This window comes from Penicillium coprophilum (assembly GCF_028826855.1).
Source record: "Penicillium coprophilum strain IBT 35676 chromosome Unknown utg000002l_segment0_segment0, whole genome shotgun sequence".
Classification (NCBI taxonomy): Eukaryota; Fungi; Ascomycota; class Eurotiomycetes; order Eurotiales; family Aspergillaceae; genus Penicillium; species Penicillium coprophilum.
Window position 1 is genome coordinate 422,505 of NW_026622721.1, and position 16,860 is coordinate 439,364.

The 16,860-nt window shown below is 47.0% G+C and overlaps 7 protein-coding genes across 7 annotated transcripts; 2 read left to right on the top strand and 5 right to left on the bottom strand.

The window, feature by feature from the left end:
• Positions 1 to 2,254: 2,254 nt before the first annotated feature.
• N7500_001557 (ABC transporter integral membrane type 1) lies at positions 2,255 to 7,188 on the top strand (the record flags this gene model as incomplete). The annotated part of the gene is given in 9 exon segments (XM_056672703.1): positions 2,255 to 2,449; positions 2,511 to 3,292; positions 3,352 to 5,093; positions 5,195 to 5,504; positions 5,534 to 5,687; positions 5,701 to 5,765; positions 5,837 to 5,886; positions 5,990 to 6,386; positions 6,450 to 7,188. 9 exon segments carry the CDS (start codon positions 2,255 to 2,257, stop codon positions 7,186 to 7,188), a joined length of 4,434 nt encoding a protein of 1,477 aa, XP_056536222.1.
• Positions 7,189 to 8,339: 1,151 nt separating this feature from the next.
• Positions 8,340 to 8,651, bottom strand: N7500_001558 (uncharacterized protein; the record flags this gene model as incomplete). Its single annotated transcript, XM_056672704.1, has 1 exon — positions 8,340 to 8,651. One exon carries the CDS (start codon positions 8,649 to 8,651, stop codon positions 8,340 to 8,342), a length of 312 nt encoding a protein of 103 aa, XP_056536223.1.
• A 1,263-nt stretch (positions 8,652 to 9,914) lies between these two features.
• N7500_001559 (uncharacterized protein) lies at positions 9,915 to 10,476 on the bottom strand (the record flags this gene model as incomplete). The annotated part of the gene is made up of 2 exons (XM_056672705.1): positions 9,915 to 10,239; positions 10,304 to 10,476. 2 exons carry the CDS (start codon positions 10,474 to 10,476, stop codon positions 9,915 to 9,917), a joined length of 498 nt encoding a protein of 165 aa, XP_056536224.1.
• Positions 10,477 to 10,919: 443 nt separating this feature from the next.
• On the bottom strand, positions 10,920 to 11,750 carry N7500_001560 (alpha/beta fold hydrolase; the record flags this gene model as incomplete). The annotated part of the gene is made up of 1 exon (XM_056672706.1): positions 10,920 to 11,750. The coding sequence occupies one exon, from the start codon at positions 11,748 to 11,750 to the stop codon at positions 10,920 to 10,922; it is 831 nt and encodes a 276-aa protein (XP_056536225.1).
• A 99-nt stretch (positions 11,751 to 11,849) lies between these two features.
• On the bottom strand, positions 11,850 to 12,084 carry N7500_001561 (uncharacterized protein; the record flags this gene model as incomplete). Its single annotated transcript, XM_056672707.1, is given in 2 exon segments — positions 11,850 to 11,875; positions 11,886 to 12,084. The coding sequence occupies 2 exon segments, from the start codon at positions 12,082 to 12,084 to the stop codon at positions 11,850 to 11,852; spliced, it is 225 nt and encodes a 74-aa protein (XP_056536226.1).
• A 579-nt stretch (positions 12,085 to 12,663) lies between these two features.
• Positions 12,664 to 13,935, top strand: N7500_001562 (glycoside hydrolase family 16 protein; the record flags this gene model as incomplete). Its single annotated transcript, XM_056672708.1, has 3 exons — positions 12,664 to 13,025; positions 13,082 to 13,541; positions 13,597 to 13,935. The coding sequence occupies 3 exons, from the start codon at positions 12,664 to 12,666 to the stop codon at positions 13,933 to 13,935; spliced, it is 1,161 nt and encodes a 386-aa protein (XP_056536227.1).
• Positions 13,936 to 14,221: 286 nt separating this feature from the next.
• On the bottom strand, positions 14,222 to 15,325 carry N7500_001563 (DSD1 family PLP-dependent enzyme; the record flags this gene model as incomplete). The annotated part of the gene is made up of 1 exon (XM_056672709.1): positions 14,222 to 15,325. One exon carries the CDS (start codon positions 15,323 to 15,325, stop codon positions 14,222 to 14,224), a length of 1,104 nt encoding a protein of 367 aa, XP_056536228.1.
• Between the last annotated feature and the right edge of the window lie 1,535 nt (positions 15,326 to 16,860).

Consider the following 16,860-nt stretch of genomic DNA (forward strand, 5'->3'; position numbering starts at 1 on the left):
GAAAATAGGCTAAAGGGAGTTGCCTATGTGGATTTCACTTGGGTTTTCCAGTCAGCGCGCCAATCCATGAATGCAATCTTCCAAGATTATGCCCAAGTGAATCCCAAGATTGGTGGGTTTGTTCAAGAATGATGGATCATGCCTAAAATACTTGACAGGGCTATGCGGACTTGAGCATATACCTGGTAGCAAGCTAAAATCCATCTCCGCCTAATAGCTACCTAAGCTAGACATTAGGGGATGTCCCCAATCTCTGGGGGCTAAACATAGTACGATTCCCAGTCATCCCAATCTCCCATTCAATGGAACCCTGGCAGCTCTACCCAATGCCGGCTCATTTTCATCCAACCCACATCGTTCTAGGTACATCCTTCAATAGGCTTCTCTGACTCAACACATCACCATTCGCAATGACTTCTTCTTCTTCTTTAGGTATCTCTGCTTCCCATTCAGCATAAACCACACGAACAAATGTGTCTTCATCTTCACCTTCCGCTGCGCTCAGAACCGAATCCACAGCTTCCCGATCCACCAAAAAGAAAAGTCGGTAGCAGCCGGTACATGCTCGGTAGTCTTCAGCAACAACCTGTTCCTCTTTTAAACAAGTTTTAACCCACCGATTGAAGTGCTCGTGTAGAGTGGTGATTGCCAGGCCCTCAAAGGAGGTGAAAAAAATGTTGCTATATACTTCAAGATCAGATATATGTCTTCGATCTGTACCAGAGTATGTAGTATATAAGTTCTTTAGGTAGCACGTTTCCTCGTGTCTACAAATGTGATTTGTATATCTTAGTGTCAAACAACTACAAAGTGATTAAAATACTAAAATTTTAGCGCGGTAAAGGCGAGAGACAGGACGTATAGTAATTAAAAAGTCACATTTTGTTTGGAATGTTTGTATTGTTTGGTACATTTCGGGCCCTAAATGGCCCCCAACAAGGGCTTAGTAGGCTTTCACCCCGGGCCCACAGCCCACCGGGGCCCCAAGGACTGAGCCCAAAATTTGACCGGGTATCTAGTTGGTTTGATAGCGACGGAGATTTCATTGGAGCTCCTGTGAAACGAGAGATTTTCCTCTACGCGTACCTACATATCCATGATCCGACGGAATCTGCATTGGTCGCAAAGTCAAATTACTGAGAGGCTTTATACCTCGCTCCGGGCGTAACTTTGCTAAGCTAAAGCGACAGATAGACTGAGCTTGGTGTATGGACCGGCACAGGGTATGCTGTACAGCATAGGCTTATCATGAGCACATGATGTTGAAATCGGCCAATGATATCAACATCTAGGCTTTACGCTTTATTAACTGGAAGACAGCCTCTCTTGCCCGAGGATCTCAAATCTTTGCAGTACCCGTTGATTGTCGAGTCATGCTGCGGCGAAGCGGCCGGGGACATGAAGAGTACAACATGCGTCGAAGGGTTTTACTAGATGAAGACGATGTGAAAGAGCACGGCATCTACGTTGTTTGAGCTGTACAATGATATTATAGATGGAAATCGGCTTCGTGCTCTGGGACGGTAAGATTTTTCCCCCTCGAAGTGACCTACCAGTACTTTGATAACCGAAAGTGGATAGATATCACGCAATACCACATCTTGCTGACGCGAACGCACCAACAGGGGCTTCTTCCGGAGCTGTAAGCACCTCGATGCACACATGTAACGATTTGATACGATTAGTATTAGATGGGAGTAGTCCGGACGTAGGTATAAGGGAAGGCCTGTCAGACCACATGGACATTTCTAGGCTCTAACCTGAATGAAGCTCAATGTTTTCCGAGTGTTGTTGTTGGTGAATTTAATACCCATGGAGACATGGGCAAAAAAAAAAAAGAAAAAAAGGAAATAATCGGCCCGAGCCCGGGATTGAACCGGGGACCTCGCGCAATAATGCTTTGGGTGAACCCTAAGCGCGAATCATACCACTAGACCACCCGGGCGATTGATGTTAATCTCCAGAGTAAATGTATATATAACTGTACAATAAATCACCTAGTTACTAAGATTTCCAAATTGGATTTAGCTTCAACAAGGTACAGGTTACGGAGTAGCAGTACGGAGTAGCACCTACTCCGAGTGATAAGACTCAGATCACCTGACACAATGTCAGTGCTGTTGCCTTCGACGGTCCAAAGGATATCCCTCTTCTTCCCCCTCTTCCTCTTTTCCCGAAGCCGAACAGCGGAGACACGACTTGTTGCGGCAACCAAATAAGCTTGCTTTGAAATCAACTTGTTTGAGCGTCTACAATGCCATTCGCCACTGGAGAAGAGAATTTGCTCCATTTAAATCAAGAAATCTTTGACTTCAATATCCAATTTGAGCAGTTGTTCTTCTCCATCATTCCGTCCGCTTTGTTCATCGTAACATCACTATGGCGCACAATGTCCCAGGCACGAAAGCCCACCGTGGTGAATGCTCCAATTTTCCAGTTGATAAAATTGGTAGGCCCCATTTTTCGGTAGACAGCTGTGGAGCCATAGGGTGCTGATTGATCTGCTGCAGGGTGCTATCTCAACCTATGTTGGACTTGAACTTTCACTACTCATATTAGTTGGGGCTGGGTCCTTCGATGTGACCGCGATGTTTATTGCATCATCGGTCCTCAACCTTGTCTCAGCGCTACTCATGATCATGCTGAGTGTGGTTGATCACAGCAAAAGCCCGAGGCCATCTATACTGCTAAGCAGCTACTTGTTCCTGACCCTTTTCCTGGATGTGGCGCAGGCAAGAACACTGTTTTTGTCATCGGATGACAGGTCGGAACTCACTTATAGTAGCATCTTCGTAGCTGCTATAGCGCTGAAGACCGGAATATTGTTACTAGAAGCCCAGCAAAAGTCCAGATGGGTGGGCTGGGACAAGAAGGAGCATAGTCCAGAAGAGACGAGTGGTATCTTCTCGTTAGGTGTCTTCTTTTGGCTGAACAAGATCTTTTTGGCTGGCTACAACAAGGTCCTGACTATTGGAGATCTTTACCCTCTGGATAGCTCCTTTACCGCCAGTTCGCTTCACGACGAGTTCTCGGAGAATGTGAATTACTCTGAATTCAAGGGCGACAGATTTGGGTTGGTGAAGGTGCTTATTCGCACATTAAAGGTTCCTCTTCTACTTCCTATACCTCCGCGGTTGGCACTTCTTTGTTTCACATTCTGTCAACCGCTTTTCCTTGAAAAGCTATTGAATCATTTATCCCAGTCTGAACTCGATGCGAACATGGGATACGGGTTTATTGGTGCTAGCTTACTTATATACTCGGGACTTGCTATATCTACGGGCTTCTACTGGTATAAGAACATCTGTTAATTGGATACTTTCAAGGTTCGCTGCTGATATATGAGAACAGGTATTTCCACCATCGAATGCGCACTATGGCTAGGTCAATACTAATTACGGAAATTTTCCTCAAAGCCACGAAAGCCCGTATCGGGACTGGAGATGACAGCGCCGCTCTGACTTTGATGAGCACAGACTTGGAGCGAATTCAGATAGGCTTCAGAAGTCTCCATGAGATTTGGGCGTGCATAATTCAAGCAGGTCTTGCCGGATGGATGTTGTACAACAGAATTGGTGTAGTGTTCGTCGCACCAATGGGAGTTGTCATAGTCTGCTTCATCTGCTTGGGGATCCTCATAAATTTCACCGGGGATTCGCAGCGGTCGTGGATGGCAGGCGTACAAAAGCGGGTAGGCTTAACGGCCACAGTCATTGCCAGCATGAAGAATTTGAAACTCTCTGGCCTATCTGCTGCTATTGGCAACTTCGTGCAGAGACTTCGCGTGGAAGAGCTAGCGACTGGAAGCCGATTCCGCAAAATTGGCATAATTGCGGCGGTTTTAGGCTTTCTCCCGGTGCTACTAGGCCCGCCATTAGCATTCGCATTTACTCAAACAAACTTCGATGCCTCAAGGATATTCACTAGTCTCTCTTTTTTAACGCTGTTGACAAATCCGTTGTCACAGGTCTTTCAGTCTATCCCCGCAATTGTCTCTGGATTGGCTTGCTTGGGTCGAATCCAGGCTTTCTTGGAGTGCGAGACTCGGCATGACTTCCGCCAAGTTCTTGGTGATATAAGACAGAATGTTGAGAAGGCTGGAGCTGCGAACGAAACTTTGTCTGACCCCAAATTGGACTTAAAGCACCCTGTCGTGATCACGAGTGGAAACTTTGGTTGGGAGGCAGATAAGTTCGTGCTGAAGAATGTTAATACTCGAGTACCTAAATCATCACTCACTATTGTTGTTGGACCTGTTGGATCTGGGAAGACCACGCTATGCAAGGCGCTACTTGGAGAAATACCTTTTAGCGAGGGAAGCGTGGTTTTGGGAAATAGCTTTCCTCACGTTGGATTTTGCGACCAAACAGCATTCCTCTCGAACGGATCAATTAGGGACAACATCATAGGGTTCTCTCCACCCAATGAGAGGAAGTATACCGAAGTTATTGAGGCTACCTCTCTGAGCTTCGACTTTGCCACACTACCGCAGGGAGACCGAACAAATGTCGGTTCCGATGGAATTGTCTTATCCGGGGGCCAGAAACAACGTGTTTCTGTTGCTCGAGCTCTATACCTACAATCTGATCTTCTAGTGCTAGACGATGTCTTCAGTGGTCTGGATGCAGACACCGAGGAGCAGGTCTTCCAGCAAGTCTTCGGACTAGATGGATTACTCAAGCGGCGAGGCACTACAGTCGTTTTATGTACCCACAGTATTGGGCACCTCCCTGCGGCAGATCATATAATAGCACTCGAAAACGGCACCATTGTCGAGCAAGGTACCTTTCAAACACTGATGACTAGTCAGGGATATGTTGCACGGCTGGGGTTGAAAGGCTCTTCTGATAGCGCTGCTCCTACCGAGCAAAAATATTCAGAGAAGAGAGCTCAGAAATCAAAGCCACAAGTAATACATACGACGATAGCGAATATATCATCCTCCGCACCAGATACGGAAACGGATACGTCCCGGCAGTTTGGCGATAAAACGGTATACAAGCATTATTTTAGGAGCATGGGACTATTTCTAGCAGCATGCAGTCTATTCCTTAGTGTCCTTTGGGGGTTCTTCACAAACTTTCCAACAATTTGTGAGTCGTCTTTGCCTTCAGACAGTCTCGTCCTTTCGATCAAGCGAGATGCAGCCTATCCCAGAATTTGAGATGGCTTGGACTGATGCTAATTATTGCAGGGCTTACATACTGGACTGACGATATCTCCTCGGAACATCAAGTGCACTCTTATGCTTACTACGCTGGGATATACGCTTTGCTTCAAATCTGTGGCTTGATCTCGCTATTTGCTCTCGGCATCTCGATCTTCGTCGTTTCTGTGAAAAGAGCAGGTGCTAGTCTCCACCAGGATGCCTTACGAACACTTATTCACGCACCGCTAAGCTTCCTCACCAGGACGGATACTGGTGTCGTCACAAATCTCTTCTCGCAGGACCTAAATCTTATAGACACAGAGCTGCCAGATGCAACTTTGAACACACTTTTTGCGTATGTTTATAAGTTCAATGCCAATGAAGCTCTGCAATGACTGCTACTCGCCTTCAGAGCCCCCAGATTTTGCCCAATTATCTGACAAAGATTGCAGGTCTTCCAAGCTCTCGGACAAGCCGCCGTTATGCTTACATCGTCTGTCTACTTGGCTATAAGCTACCCATTTCTCATCGCCCTACTGTATGTCTTGCAGAGGTTCTATCTTCGGACATCCAGACAGCTTAGGTTGCTAGACCTCGAGACTAAAAGTCCCTTATAGTAAGGCTCTCAATACCGAAGACCATATACTAACCAAGTGAGATACTGTGAACTAATCGAATTTGATTCAGCACACATTTCCTCGATACTGTTAAAGGAATTATAACCCTAAGGGCTTTCGGTGAGTGGATTATGACTTGAAAGATACCCAGAAGCCAAGTCTCACACCACTTAACAAAATCCCGCGTCACAAATTGGCTTTTTTTAACACTAAAAATAAATAGGTTTCCTCCCCAACGACGTCGAAAAGAATAATCGCCTAATCGATGACAGCCAACGACCCGCATATCTTCTCCTCATGATCCAACAGTGGCTCAACCTTGTTCTTGACCTTGTAGTCATGATAATAGCAGTGGTGATAACAGCTCTTGCCGTTCAGCTTCACTCTAAATCTGGCTTTGCCGGTGCCTCCTTGTTCTCCCTCATGAGCTTTGGAGAAAACATATCGGGCATTGTCACATATTACACCAAGCTAGAGACATCTATTGGAGCGATCGCTCGTCTCAAGATGTTTAGTGAAGATGTGAAGCCTGAAGATCGAGACGAGGAGGATATTGTTCCACCAGCACTTTGGCCTCAAAACGGTGTGGTGGAATTGATAGGTGTATCTGCAACTTACAGGTAAGAGAAAGCTATTTCTATAGATTTTACTCTAACTACACAGCGTGCTAATCTTTCAATTAGCTCAGGAGATCAGCTTGACAGCACGTCCAACTTAGCCCTCCGCAACATCCACCTCACTATCAACACAGGTGAGAAGATCGCTATTTGCGGTCGTACCGGAAGCGGCAAGTCCAGCCTCATCGCCCTGCTCCTTAAGCTCCTCGATCCTATCCCCGAGACAGCTGGGAACGCAGCTATTGATAAAACGCCGCTCCACCGTATAAACCGAGCTACACTCCGCGACCGCATAATCGCCGTACCCCAAGAAGCTGTTTTCCTGCCTGATGGGTCAACATTCAGAGCGAATCTAGATCCGTCCAATATCTCAACACCTGAGGAGTGCCAAGCTGTGCTCGTCGCCGTGAACCTGTGGAAGTTTGTCCAGGAGCGTGGTGGTCAGGAAGCAGGTATGAGCGCGGGGACACTCAGCGCCGGACAACGGCAACTTATGTCGCTTGGGCGTGCGCTATTGAGACGTTTTCTTCGTGCGCGAAATGGCTCGGATCGCGGTATATTACTGTTGGATGAGGTGAGCTCGAGTGTTGACCGTGAAACGGAACGCGTGATGCAAGACATCATCAGGGTAGAGTTTAAGGACTATACGGTTATCGCGGTCAGCCATCGGCTAGATATGATTATGGACTTTGACAGGGTTGTTGTTATGGATAAGGGGGAGATTGTGGAAGTTGGGAATCCTCTGGTGCTGGCCGCACAGGCGGAGACGTGGTTTGGGGATCTGGTTAGGGCTGGGGCTCAATAGAAAAGGGAAGTGAGCTTGATGAGGTATCACGGGAAGATTGTTGCATCGGATGGTGTACATTCTGTATATTTTCTTGATCTAATCGGTGATGACTTTGTGCATTAGGATTTATGCGGATTGTGCTCGTTGCGGAAGCCCTCCCCAGCGGCTGCTGAGCTAGTTGACGCTATCCGGTGAATATTTGTACGAAGAGTAGCTTGGATCTTGAGAAGAGGCACTATGGTTTGGAATACATTCAAAGGTCTTCGAAGGAAACAATAATTGAACCTGGCTATATATACACGCACATTTCGAGGTAGAATAGGCAAATGCCTGTACAGACTATCGAATAGAACGAAGAGAAAGCAATAAATTCAGTTGATGGACTTTGACTGCTGAAGACTATGCCATGCATAGAGAGAGAGTGCGCTGAACTCGATATCAGTCCACAACCAGATGATAAATAAATACTTTGAAAGCCAGGCATTTGTTGAATGCGAGTCCAGGCCCTACCTCCATGTTATACCACAAGTTATGGAGGCTCTATATTTTCTCATCTGTCATCAGGAGTGTGGGCACCAATATCTGGTAAATGGTCGCATTTGAAAAACGGAGTAGTCAAGAATTATCTTCTGAATCGCTTCTTGTAGGGCTATAAATGCGTCTCGTTGTGACTAAAGTCACTAGGAACGGCGGGAGACAGTCAGCTGAGGAGCACCTATCATGGCCTTAGTCGGGTTGTTCATAGGCTGTAGGCTAGTTCTGGAAAAGACACTTACTTTGGTTCAGCATGTAGCTTAACCAGATCTCATCTTCTTCCCTAATCATCAGCAAATGCCACCTATCTATCGACAACGAGGAGGCAGGCCTCTGGAGGAAGGCAATCGCAGATTATACGCATTGATATATAATTTTCTGAAAACCTAGAAGTCAGCCTAGTGCGAATGGTTCAATTTATATACACCAAACCAGAAGTGAGGATTAAAATATGAGGCAAGGTTGATGGCAGAGCAAACAATTGTGCACTATGTGGACTACGGTGGAAAAAAAAAGAAGAACAAAGAACAATCCAACTGCTGGTAGAATCATGCTGACGACGGAAAGTTTGAAGGCTGCTTTACTAGAACCATGATATGACTATTCAAGTCAAAAATTGGTGAAGTGCCATGCGTTTATTTCTTCGCACCAAGTCCAAAGCCGGCCGCCATATTATCCCATACACTTTGAAGGTTCTGGATATTCTTGTCTGCCTTAGAGAGGCGCGCCACTTGATTCTCGAGCGCCGCACGCTGATAAAAGAGGTCATTTTCAATGACATTGCGTTCGAGGATCATCGTCTGAATCACTTCTTGTAGCGCTACTAGTGCGTCCCGTTGGTGTTGGGCTCGCTCTCGCTCCGAAGGGCTGGGATCAGCCGGCCCAGGAACCGTCGTGGCTTTCGGGCCATTCGCGACTGAATCGCGAATAAGATCTTGAGAAGACATTGCTCTATACGGATTACCCACGTTTCATAACTGACTTGGGTCTGAATTTAGCATATCTCACCGAGTTGATAGGGTTTAGAATTGAGTAGGACTTCGTAGAAGCGACAGAGTAGATGAAGGCATAAAGGGAAAGTAAGAGGTGAGATGGAAGAGAGGAGAGTAGTAGGATAGTGAAGCGATATGTGAAAATGAAAGAAATATGAAGAGAGAAAATTTGAGACAGGTCATCAGGCAATGTACAGAGAGCAGTTCGGATGGAGTCCTTGTTGAGCCATGCTACTACATAGAGACCTACTTCGACCGAACAGACGGGAATCCAATCACCAGTCATATGCGTGGCTTGACCAATGAGTTGGCTCTTAGCTTCGTGTGAATTTTGCCGTACGGATGTGGCTCGTGGAAATATGTGCTACGATCGAGGCTGAAGGGCAAAGGCGTGCAATATTCTAGCTAAAACCACACAGCTTCCAGGAACCAACCTAGTGCTCCCTGTTTCATACGGGAATCAATATAATAACATTTTGAGGGTTTGATGGTGTGGGAAGGGTCATGAAACGTTGTAATAGAGCCATACAGGGCACACTTGTCGACGAAAAATGTGGGCGGGGATTCGCAAAGGGGGCCAATTGAAGGATAAAGAGTGCCTATTGTGTTGACGGTCTCTTCATGGTGGGCTATCGTGGAAATTGCTAGATAAAAAATTGAGAAGAGAGTGTGAATGGCAAACTTACATGACAGTTAGACGCCTGGAAAGCGTGACTGGCCACGGTTTGTTACCAGTGCTGTATTTCATTGGTTAGCTTGCCAATTCTGAAAGAGCCAGTGTAGCCATTGGTGTACTACTCGGAGAGGAGTTGTCGAGGGGGAGGGGGATGGGTCAAACGCAGGAGTCGGTTCTAAAATTGACCGGCAAAAACAAACCAAATCCCAAGTTCCAAAAGGATGGAGTAGAAAGAGATGGGGAGAAGTGGGGCGACGAGGAGAGAATAAGCAAGAGGTGTGGTTACAATGGTCTGCGGGACAGAATACTGCTTTTTCGTACAAGAGCCACTTCAGGTGGCTCATGTATTGTTGTTGCTATTCACTGGTTATCGGTCTCCGATCCTGCATTCGTTCCTTATCATGTCAATTCAGTGTGTTCGAGGCAATCGATGCGTGCAAGGCGTGCTTCGGGACTCTTCTCTCTCCATCAAAATCGTGATCGTTGGAACGACAAAAGGGCATTCATGATTGAATAGATTCGCGAGACCATCCATGGCCAACCTAGTTGTTGCGTCTCAACCCCAATTTGGTAGCCATGCTGTCCCAAATTAGCTGAAGGTTGTCGATGCGCAAGTCGGTTTCTTCAAGGAGGTCAAGCTGGTCATCCAGTACCGCGCGCTGTTGAACAATCTGTGCGCGAATTTGACATCGCTCCAAGAACAATTCCCTGATCACCTTATCGAGGCTGACCAGTGCGTTTTTGATGGTTGTGAATCCGCTCTCTTGGGTTTCAGTTCGCTGAAAAAGATCAGGATCAACCGCATCAAAACCTGCTCTGGCTCCGGGCTCATTGGTGGCAGGGTCAGGGGGTCTTGGGAGGACATGTCTGCACAATAGTCAGTTGATTTAGCCCTGAATTTCATCGCGCCCAATTCAATGGGTGGTCGTACCGGGACGTCTGGCCTGGAATAGGCTTTGATTGGATATCAAGATATGGATACGAGGAGATCGGGTGAAGAATAGATGGAAGAAAGGGGATGGTCGCAAGAACGTCGAGGATTGTTAGTGACGGGCCAAACGAAAAAGACGAAGGTGCGATGGTCTTGCCCTTCGTTCCTTTCATATCAGTTCTACCTCATTTGGTCTTTTGTCTTCATTACTCTTTCCCTCAATTCTATGTACCCTCTTCATTTCCTGAATAACACTTCAAGGTGGTCGATATGCAAGAGGCCTCAGTGAACGGATTCCAGTCCGCAGTAAGATTGTAATAGTATAATTTACCTCTTCTAGGTTTTCAAAAAGGCATACCGCCTCGGGCCCTAGGGTTGAGTATAAATGGGCTAAGAGCAAGGCGGTGAAATAGGCGTCAACAGATTATATGACTTGGCGCGATGGCGGTTTAAGACCTGTCTTAATTACCCATTGTGTCACTTGTTTCACATGTGGCAATGTCGGAGTAAAGGCTTCGTCTTTTTATGCATAATAACAAGCTATTTTGATATATTTGGTGGGCATTTTGTTGGAATTGTAATCAGAAAAAATTGTCCCATACTAACGACGTTTGGCTCATTCCGTGATAAAGCCAAGCAGATCTTTATTGACTTCGTCAGAATTAATGTTGTGAATAGCGTGGGATCCCCCTTTGTAAACCTTCAGCCTGCCTTGAGGCAGAATCTTTGCAGACTTCAGTCCAGATGCCTCAATGGGAACGATTTGGTCATCATCCCCATGAAGGACTAATACAGGGATATTGATCTTCTTCAGATCTTCCGTGAAATCTGTTTCCGAGAAATCCCTGATCGAGTCGTACGCTGACTTGAAACTGGTGTTCATACCCTGCTGCCACCAACTACGAATCTGTCCTTCGCTCTTCCGTGCACCAGATCGGTTAAAACCAAAGAATGGTCCGCTGGGGACATCCAGGAAGAATTGTGCGCGGTCATTCCGCATCGCTTCTCGGAATGAATCGAAAACTGACTTGTCTGTCCCCTCGGCGTTGACACTAGTCTTCACCATCAGAGGAGGCACAGCGCCGACAAGCACGGCTTTCTTGAAACGACTTGTGCCATGCTTTCCGAGGTAATGAGTGACCTCTCCTCCTCCGTGGGAATGCCCAACCATTACTGCGTTGTCCACCTTTAGGTGGGCGAATAGCTCCTCGAGATCGTCGACAAAGCTGTCCATGTTGTTTCCGTCCCAGGTTTGAGTAGATCGCCCATGGCCACGCCGGTCGTGTGCGATGACACGGTAGCCTTCATCAGCCAAATACATCATCTGGTTTTCCCAATTGTCGCTGGTCAAGGGCCAGCCGTGGGAGAAAGTAACAATAGCGCCGTGGGGATTGCCCCAGTCCTTGTAGAAGAGCTCGGCTCCATCTCGAAGCGTCAGGTGTGGCATGGTTTGTAGGAAAGGTGCTCAGATGTGAAATTTCTAGTCTCAAGGTCTCCACGGACTTGACCCGATTGCAACTTGAATGTTATATATATATAGCTATAGCTACCCACCGCGGTGTCGGGACACGTCTGAGCTTACCTAAGCTAGTAGTCTTTACGTTGTCTTGACGTTGTCGTGACGTCTCGTATCGTAATCCTTCCACTGCAATGTCCACGGATTTGGCCATCTGCTCATGGCGAGGTGTACGGGGTAAGCGTCTTTCACTTGTTCTGTATTTGTGGGTTCCCTCTTCGTACGGAGTACTCAAGGGGTTCTCAAGTTCAGTGTCAGCCACCATTGAGATAAGCCGAGCATGCGGACTGAGGTATTTGGCAGTCTATTATTCGGGACTTTGAAAGATTGACCGATAGATTGTAGGATGAGAGCAAGTTCCCCCAAACCGTTCGTTTTGCTGTCGACCAAAATATACCATCGCTCGAACTAGGGAGTCCACTGGGTAAACCTTCCAAGGAAAGGGTTAAGATGAATAATCAGCGCAAGAGGAATAATAAAAGTCCGATCACCGCTTACAGCGCACTAGAACTCGGGTGATGGTCACAAAAATGTCAACAGCTATGTTGCAAATAAATAGGCATACTGGGTAAGGATCTGCAGTGTCTTGGAGATTCTAAGTGATGGTGGACATGGCCATACGTAGCCGGCCCCGCTTATCTAACGCGTGGCCTGCCTCCAAGGCACCGAATTTTGTTGGATAGTTCTTTCTATCTTGATCACTTCTCATTGTCATTTTAATTCGCTTGGAATTTGTCTGTCTCTCCATCTTTTACTTCCTTCACTTGTTCAACCCGACGTGATATGTGTTTTGTCGTTGCTTGGCGCAGACCCACAGCTTATCAATTAGACATCATTGTCTAAGATGCGCGAAGATTATGCTCACAATGACCCCGGTCGCTTTCAATCCAGTCATCTATTGCAGAACAAACCACCAGAGACGACTGAGTACCCGCCTGCTTATGAAGCGTGGAGTGAAGACGGCACAGATGAATACTCTAGATGGGACCCGCGGGGATGGTCCTTGAAAAACAAGATTTTCCTAGCGATTGGTGTTGTCGTGGTGATTGTAGGTGTTGTTGTTGGTGCTGTTCTAGGAGTGCGATACAACCGGTATCCCGATTACTCTAAATTGAACTATACCCTGAAAGACAATTATTCGGGATCCTCGTTTTTCGACAACTTTGAATATTTTACTGAAGCCGACCCAACCCATGGATTTGTCCAGTACGGCTCCTACATCTGAAAGGCAAGCTGAAAGACTGAACTAATTTATGATCCAGATATATCGACCGCGCTGCATCCGAATGGCTGAATCTAACATCCGCCACGGACACTTCTGCAGTGCTCAAGGTGGACACGAAATATAAAGGATCAGAAGCTGCTCACGGTCGCCAATCCGTGCGAGTCACATCCAACAAGACCTATGCCGACGGGCTCTTCATCTTCGATGTCATTCACACCCCGTACGGGTGTGGCACATGGCCGGCCCTGTGGTTGACAGACCCTAACAACTGGCCAGAACACGGTGAAATCGATGTCGTGGAAGCTACCAACGCTGGGACCTTTGGAACCCAGTCGACTCTTCACACATCGAAAGGCTGCTCTATGGGTGTTAAACGGAAAGAAAGTGGCACGGTGGATCACGAGAACTGTTACTACGAGGCAAATGGGGGTACGGGCTGTGGTGTGAAGGGCACTGGCAGTACTTACGGCCCTGATTTCAACAGCAAGGGTGGCGGTGTGAGTAATGATCATAGCCATCGATGCCGTGAAACCACTATGCTAATAACCACAGGTCTACGCGATGGAACTCCGTGACGCCGGTATTCGTGTATGGCAATGGGTCCGATCCAACATCCCGTCCGATATCACCTCTGGAAATCCCGACCCGTCCACATGGGGCCAGGCATTTGCAGACTTTCCCAGCACGGATTGCGACATTGGTTCTCATTTCAAGAACCAGAGTATCATCATCAATATCTCTTTGTGCGGTGACTGGGCAGGTGCGAACAAGTACTACAAGACGCAAAGTAGTTGTCCTAGTAACTGCAAGGCATTTGTGCGGGACAATGCGGCTAGTTTCGACACTGCATATTGGGAATTCGGAGGCTTCAAGGTCTACCAGGCCTCCTGATCTGTTCAAATGCCAGGTGCTCTCATTTTCACGTTTTGCTAGATTGATGCATTAGAGATCGCGATCATTGCCGAGGCGTTTGAGTGGTGATTTTGTTTTGACTAAGGTGTGTCAGGATTCGTTGTGCAATCGCAGATAATCATGTATCTTTATATATATGAAGAAACCAAACTTTCATTACACGGGCTTCGATTATATGCAATAGAGGAATATCTGACTGCAAGACCGATATGCTATAACTTTATGTGTTTGAAGACACCAGGATATCCACAAATTGAATGAACGACTATTGGACCTTGCCTCTCGAGTCGACAGGCCATATCTCCTCAATGACACCCCGCCGATGGGCGTAATAGAAATCATGCAAGTTGACCGTAGGGTCAATGTGACTCGGTACCATCTCAACACGATCCCCGACCGCAAGCGCTGGGGTACCCTCCTCCCAACTGAGTGAACCATGCTCGTCACCAAGAACACCATAAGTGTACCTTGGATCCTTACACTCTGCCAAACCACTATCCGTAGTCAACGATTTCAAGCCACTGTCGATTGTGACCGACCGAGGACCTTGTTTGCTCAGAACAGTTGACAGAATAGTAAGACTATTGGAATAGAACGTGCCCACGGCATTTCTGTAGTCCGTATCCATGAAAATAAATGACCCAGGCTGTAGCTCAGTGACACCCGGTACTGTGGCGCAGAACTCAGCTGTTCCCGTTCCTCCTGTAGTGACCACCTCGATGTTGAAGCCGGCCTTCCGTAACACGTCCGCAGTATTCGTGAGAATCCCCATCGACTGCAGACATTGACTCTTACGATCTTCCTTATCATGCAAATGCTGCAAATGCCCCTCATAGCCATGGAGTCCAATCAGTTTCAAATGTTTCAAACCCTGCACATGTTGTGCCAGGGTCATAGCTGGTTCGCCCGGCAGAACACCGGTGCGATGAAGCCCAACATCGAGGTCAATCAAAACCGAAATCGGTTCGTCGATGCCGGCTGCATCCAAAGCCTTATCTATGGCCGTTGCGCCAATCTCGCTGTCAACCACGATCCTGATCTTGCGGTGATTGCGGTACAGCTCCACTAGTCTTTGAACTTTTGCGGGGCCGATGATCTCGCATGTGATAAATAGGTCATCAAAGCCCGCTGCGGCGATGACTTCAGCCTCGCTGACTTTGGCCACGCAGCCTCCCTGTGCGCCTGCTTTCACCATCTTAGCGGCTAATATCGCGCTCTTTGTCGTTTTCAGATGGGGACGGATGTCCAGGCCGGTTGGTAACAGCTTGTCCATGAGCTTCTTGATGTTAGTCTCGACAAGATCGAGATCTGCGATCATGGATGGTGTGTCGAGGGCATCGACTCTGTCGCCGACTTTGGGGGAATACATGGTGTTGAAGTTGCTGTTCCGAGTGAAGTTCAAAAGACAATGCTATGCTATTGATGATCAACGTTTATGACTGAATATTGAGAGAGGAAGGGGTGCATTTTATAGAAAGGGGCAAACATGTGCCCCGCTATACAACCCCCACTATGTTCTCCGCGTGGGGGTTTGGGGATGTTGCATTCCGAAAACACGCAGTGTGGGAATGACAGTCGGATTCAGGATAGTATATCTGAGTAGCGGTCAGGTAATTTGATGTATGCTTCTCGACCACATCACTAGATGCTCTATGAATTTTCGAAAGGCTGGTCATTATACAGAATTGCAAAACATGCATTGAAATGCCATTATACATTGTTAGATGTCTTGTATACCCACGCGGGATCCTTCCATGCGCTCTTACCTCCTTGTTCCTCTGAAAACATGGAACTTGAAACTGCCGCCCTCGCGGTAGGTTTGAGAAGAATCGGGAGACTTAGAAGAGTATCTATACTGGGCATATCTGGACTGAATGAACTACCCCTAATCGTTACCTCTTGACATCGAGCCAGCTCAAAAAGTCGTGAAGCTTTTTGCATTCCAAACTAAGATTGCTAGGATCCTCCACCTCCATCGATATATTTGCCGCCAGATTCCATCATAAATATCACTCTTTTTCTCGGGCCCCCATAAATCTACACTCGGCCAGCTCACACCAGCGTCCAACAAAATGAATATCTGTCAGAAGTCTATAAGCCATGTAAATCAAACGAACGGCTTTTCCAGCCGTATGCACGGTTCAGCCAGACCGATGTATAAAGCTTTTCACAACCGAACTCCACGCTCTTCATATAAAAAGTCATCCCAGGAGACTTCTCCCGGTCGTGCAGCGTTTGCGAGGCAGTAAACTATTGTCATAAACCCTTTCAGAACATGTCTCTCAACTTTGATAATTGGCTTCGTTTTGGCTTGGAAGCCAGGAAATGAAGTACCTTGCTGGTGCAATTCCAACGACTCTTACGCCATCCAGCTTATCCCCTGCATTCTGCCAATGCAAAGGGCTATACGATACATGCCGTGAGCGATGGCCTGTATAATCTTCATCCGCCTTCTGTCTGTCAAAGCCTTTAACTTCTGATGCACATACCAGCGTAATCATCGGGATCCTCACGGAGTGGGAGCCATTATCAAAGCCCCCCTTTGTAGACCTCAATTATGCAAGATTTAAAACCTCATATGCATTCAATATAATTATAAGGACGAAGAAGAAGTTTGGAAAAGGGAGAAATATTCGTCTCTCGCGATGGAGAAGACAGTATGTCTAACAAAGAGGTCATGGAGAAAAAGAGGGAGTATTCTCCAGCCTCAGGCCCCCAGGCTTACGGGCGACCAGGTTGCTAGGCCACCAACACAACCTTCAATTTCCAGCTCATCGCGTGAGATAGAAGAAATGAAAGCTGCATTGCAATAACACAATCTCACACAACGAGAGGCCCTAGTAGAGAACACAACACACATTATCCTATTTGCAAGAGTTGGATCCAGTCTGTCGTCTTGATTGT